The sequence below is a fragment of the Pteropus alecto genome, unplaced genomic scaffold (assembly GCF_000325575.1).
Source record: "Pteropus alecto unplaced genomic scaffold, ASM32557v1 scaffold177, whole genome shotgun sequence".
Classification (NCBI taxonomy): Eukaryota; Metazoa; Chordata; class Mammalia; order Chiroptera; family Pteropodidae; genus Pteropus; species Pteropus alecto.
The window spans coordinates 3,255,506-3,261,505 of record NW_006442207.1 but is presented as its reverse complement, the minus strand read 5'-3'; the positions used below and the strand labels follow the sequence as shown (position 1 = coordinate 3,261,505).

General features: G+C 32.8%; 1 protein-coding gene across 1 annotated transcript in view; it reads left to right on the top strand.

The window, feature by feature from the left end:
- Positions 1 to 6,000, top strand: part of ATRNL1 (attractin like 1) — a 548,298-nt gene that overhangs the window by 225,739 nt on the left and 316,559 nt on the right. The window contains exon 25 of the mRNA XM_006920939.3: positions 3,233 to 3,294. Within this exon, the coding sequence (XP_006921001.2) occupies positions 3,233 to 3,294 (62 nt within the window). The remainder of the gene's footprint in view (positions 1 to 3,232; positions 3,295 to 6,000) is intronic.

Below are 6,000 nucleotides of genomic sequence, written 5' to 3'. Positions count from 1 at the left end.
GGGAAGCCCTTGGTACGCTGCCTGACATATTATGCAGTGCTCATAAAAATAGAAGCCCAAATTAATCTCTCCTCCGATTCTCTCCCCTCGTCCTTCCCTCCCTCTCTCCCTCCCTCCTTCCCTCCCTCCCTCCTTCCCTCCTTCCTCTCTCTCTCTCTCTCTTTCTTTCTTTCTTCATGACCACTTTCTTTTAGCTCTAATAATGGGGTAGCCTTGAAATTCCTCTTAGAAGTTTTCAATGAGTCATATTCAGTTCTTCACCAAGTCTTCTCACCTCTCACCTCTCTAAGTTGTGTGCCCATCTACTTAATTTTGTCTCCATGGCTGTGACGCTTGTGAAAGCTATCACCTCATAACCAGAAAAATTCACTATGCTTCTCTCTTAGCTCCCTGCTTTCCCCTCTTCTCATCTCTGCCCCCACTCCGACAGTCAGAATATTTTTCTTAAGAGTCAGATCATGTCATTCCATGGTTCAAACTCTTCCATGGGTTTCCATTACGTTTATAATATGTTCGGAACTCTTTATCATGGACAAGGACCTAGGTAAATTAACCTGTTAGTCACTCGGAACTTCAACTACTGTCTTTAGCTCACGATACTCCAGCTCTTGTGACTTCTTTTTAGTTTATTAAACATGTCTAGCCCAAGCATACTGTTCTCAAAGCCTGGAAACTTCTACTAACAGATCTTTATCTGGTTTTACCCTTCTTATTATTTGGATATTAGCTCATATATCATGACTTCAGCGAGGCCATCCCTAACTACCTGATCTAAATTAGCCACACATTCTTTCTCTTCATCACATTCCTCTGTTTTTCCCCCCAAAACACTTACCACTGTCAAAAATTATGATATATATCCACTTATAATACTATCTCCTGCTATTGGAATGCAGACTCCAAGAGACCAGGGACATTGTCTTGTTTATAAGAGTGTCACCAGCACTTAGAACAGAACTTGCTCAACTAGTATTTCTTTGAAATTTTTTTACAACTTAAATGATTGAATAAATTAATTTTTTGTCTGCTTGATTAGATAAGTTCTGAAGGAGATACACGTATTAAAATTTTATTCCATAATTATCAAATTCTCATTTGTCCTGACATTGTATTTTTATTTACTTGGCCTGTGGTTATATTGCATACAGGTTTATTGTTGTTATATATTCTTCGCCTTATGCATTTTATTTGACCAGGTTTTGACATTGGATTTTACTTTGCTATTAGTATTATCTTTTATGCCTTTTCTGTTGCTTTTACGTGCCTATTATATTTTTTCACAATCCTTTTTTGTAAAAAACATAAAGCTGGATTATGCTTTTTAATAAACTGTGGAAATCCGTCTTTCAATGAGGATTCAGTCTGTTTATATTCAGTGCAATTGCTTATATTATCTTATTTCTTTATTTTTAAATGTATTATATATTTTATTTATTTCCTCTTTCCTCTTTTCCATATATTTGCTAATTTATTCAAGCTTCTATTGCAGATCCTCTATTCCCTTTTTCATTTAGATATTTTGCAACCTTGTATAAGGTTATTTCCTATTCCAATTTATTTAAACTTTTTATTATTATTATTATGATTTCAAACTAATTTCCATTTGAAGTTTATCCACTTAGTTTCTAGTTGCTATATCCAGAATTCTCTCTTCATGGATTTAGGTACTGTTGACAATATTGTTTGATAAGCTTTGTTTCTAACATGGACAGTTGCCTAGGGAGAAAATTGACTTGTATTTTTTCCATTTTAAAAGATGTTTTTTCCTGAAATCTTTTAAGATATTTTCAACTATAACCAATCTCCCAAATCAATGATTGTTCCTCAATTTCTCCATGAGTGCTGTGTTCTTCAGATGCTTAGAAGCTTTTTGAATGTTACTCTTCTTAAGCTCTGATGTATATGCCAACATTTGAACCATTTTCTCAAATGACTATAGGTCTTTATTGTATATAAGAAATACTGATATTTCTTTTTTTAGAATGCAATTTAAGTTCCTTAGTATTATTACTTTACACTGAAAGCTGGGACGGTTGTAATGCTTATTTCCTTTGTTTTCTTTTGCTCATGGATTATATCCTCTTCTGCCTTTTGTCCCAGTTCTGAAAATGTTTTTTTAAAAATATATTTTATATAGTTTTCTGTTTGTTTAAGGAAGAGAGTAATCTTATTCCTGTTAGTGTATTTTCCCTGGAAGTGGAAATTCTATTACGTGTTTCTGAAAGATTTTCATAAAAGATTATTCAAGGAAAAAGATTTTTCAATACCTTAATTGTTTCACTTCAGCTACCTGGGAAAATTCACTTACGTTGACCATCTCCTTTATAAATGATGCAAAAGTATGATAATATTTATTATGTTGTTCCTACTATATACCAGACATTATGGTAAGAACTTTATTTATATTAATTCAAATAATCTAAAAGTACCTGAGGTAGGTGTTTTTATTATTACCATTCACATATGGGACAACTGATACAAAAATAGATTAAATAGTTTTCCAAAATAATTACACCTAGTAAGTAAAAACCTGGATTTGAAAATAGATATTCTTTATTCAATGCTGCACTGTTGACTAATACACTATCTGATACTTCCTCAAGAGCCATGTTACAGTGTAATCTCTATAATGTTAACAGAGATGGAGAACAACTTTAGCTTATTGGCTAGTTTCACCTTTTAAAATTCATTTCTCAATAACATGAAATTATAAAATGAAATGACACATTTTATTCCTTAATTCGTTTATAACAAAATAGTTGCATGCATGCATGCAGCTTCCTTAAACAAGAATATATAGGAAAAAAACAAGAATATATAGGAAAAATGGAGTTGGAATTTATTTTGGAGGTTATAAACAATTATCCATTATAATAATAGAACATATGATCACTATTAGAAGAAGAAAAAAATTTGCATGGTTTAGTTAGGCACATTTAATATGTCATAGGATTTCATGTGAAACCCTTAGCATGCATTCTTGAAGTAATTTTGTATTACTTTTCTTAAACCATTTAATTTTATTGCCTATGCAAAGGTCATCATCAGTAGTTGAATATATTACATGTTCTAGATAAAATTTTGATTCCAGCATTCATGATTTATAATGTGGCAATCGAAATGTTTTGATGATTTAAGAATATTGTACTTACAAATGCCATGAAACATCATTATTGGAGAAGCACAGAGAGAGTCAGTAAATTTAAAATTTTTTTTTATTTTGATTTTTCAGATTGCATTCTCACAACACAATACAATCATGGATCTTGTGCAGTTTTTTGTCACCTTCTTCAGGTAATTTGCTTTTACTGACTTTGAATTTGTTAAACGTATATTCTAATATATGTTCTGTCAATCTATTAGGTAATTTATCAATTCTTTAACCTTAAAATATCATATAGTGTATTCTTGAATTGTTCTGTATGCTTAAATATATTCCTGAGAGCAGAGGAAACATGCTTGAAATATACTTTCTCACGATTATTTTTGCTGTTGTGGCATTTAATAGCTAATAGACTCAGTGGAAAGAAGGCAATAAATTTGTGCTCACCTGTTACATAAGTAATTAAAGCCTGCTTTAATAAATGAAATTAACAATACATTCACCATATTGTTTAGGTACACATCCTAAAATTAAATCAATTGAATAATTTCTTAGATAAGTATCGTATGTGCTTAGCAATGTGCTATAATCTGTGGAGGATGAGAAAAAGTATATTTTCTGTTCTCAGTGAGTCTATAATCTGGGAGTATGAACTACAACTTTGAATGGAGCATCGTTCCTTTGAACTTTAGTTGAGATATTAACAATAGTTTCATAAAAAAGGGTTTTGCAATTAAACAACTTTGGAAAATGCACATACTAAAGTTAAATAGTGCCCTTTTAGTTTGTTTTTAACTGACGGTACTTCTTAGAGGTTTTTTTTCTTTTCTTTTGTTTTTTTTTTTTGGTCAGTTTTCAATATACTAATTTGCAATGAATCTTTTTAAAGGAGGGAAGAGTTTGTAGCATTTCTCAAAACATAAAGCTCTTTTCAGGGAATATTTATTTTCATTTTCATGTGATATAAATAAAGAAACACTGGGTTAGGAGAAGAAGCCGAGTTTCAGTGTTAGGGAATCTTAGATCACCTGGACTGGAAGGGATGTTATTTTTGCTAACATGATGATGACGTGTACAGCTTATACGAGTCCATTGGGTGCCTTTGTGCACATTAGACAAATGTGTCTCCTCCTTCTGGCAGACAGAGCTCCACATCACGGCACACGACTTTACAGAGTGCAGCATGAATTGTGACCTCCACTCACAAAATTGGTTGTGCTGGCTTGTGCACAGCCCAATGCTTGGCACAGATGATATGCCAAGCACCATCCTAAACACCCAAGTAATCATTATTGGTTATCTTATCTAAACATCCATACAATAGTTGAATTCCTAATGCCTTTTCCAAAGGGATCAGCAAACATTTTCTGTAAAGGGCCAGATAGTAAATATTTCAAGATCTGTGGGCTGTCTGGTCTCTTGCATTTGTGCAGCTTTGCTGCTGCAGTGCTAAAGCACCACAGGAATATGGAAACAAATGGGAGTGGCTGGGTTCCAGTAAAGCTTTCCTATAAAAACAGCTGGTGGGCTGAATGCGCCCAGCCCCTGATCTAGCTTATGCCTGGATGCCTTTGATGACAGGAAACGCACCGTCTCCTGAGATCGCGTTTTCTGTCTGCAGATAACTAATTGTTCTTCATAACTGAGATGAAATCTGTCCCCCTGTGATATCTGCCCTAATTCATCCACATGGGCCCGTATGAAGCAAGTCTAATCCCTCCTTTCCATTTATAGCCCTTCAGTTTTCTAATCTATTTTCTCAAATTTACACATTTCCTGTTCATTTATCCCTGTCTGTTGTCAAAACCTTTGCCATGTTGGTCACATTTCTCTGAAAGCGATCATGTTTGTCTGTGTCCCTTAAAAAGCTGTAATTTCCAAAAGTTAATGCTATAAACATATTTATCACTAATGTGTGCAAAGTTTATTCATACTCTGAATTTGTCCCTTAAAAATGAAATTTTAAGAAACACCTTAAATATATTTAATGTTTTATGACTTTGCACTTAAGAATATAAATGTCTTTGGAAAATATTAGAAGTCACAATTGAATGAGCATTACTTAATGTATAAGTAATAAACTTTATTTTTGCATAAGTAATGAAAAAATAAACTTTTTGGTTGCAGAGTAGTGTGAATGGAAATATGCTGAAAAGTTTAGCCCTGTGTAAAAATTTAGAATGCTGAATATTTATGTAAATTATTTAAATGTTTAAGGTTATATTTTAAGCTTTTGAATTTTCATGAATATTTAAGCTTAATAGTTCTTTTATTAAATAAAAGAAAGATCGTGTTAATGTGTACCGTGTTTTAGAAATGGTCCTATTTATTATGTTGTCATCATGGACAAAGTGAAATAAAATATTCTAATCATTATGTGAGATAAAATATATTTGATGGGGTTTTTTTGTCATTTAAATTTCTTTCACTAGCAAAATGTAAATTAGTTATAGAATTGTCTCATTGTTAAGAAAAAATATGGGCAGAATATTTTGAAGTTTATATAGTTTTTTTTAATAAGGCCACTGCCAAATTTTAAAAGGATTTCAAACAGGTCAGCATTCATGGACATCCTTCAGTCAGGACGCTGTTACTGCTATTGCTGTTTCTAACCAAGTTAGGAAGTAGTAATGGTAAATGTGTCCACTTTTGGGTTTAGCCATGATTCTATGGAGGCCAGTTCACAAACTTTTGTAAGTTATTTTAGCGCTACACATTAGGCATAGTTCTGGTGGTGAACATAATCGCACCGGTATTAGGGGGATCATTTACAGACATAGCCCTGTTCTGATCTGAGCTTTCTGTGCCATCCTAAGTAGTGTCTCTAAACCTCAGTTCTTTCATATATGGAATTAAATAATTTTGTTGTTAGAATCTGTGACATAATGTAGTAAATG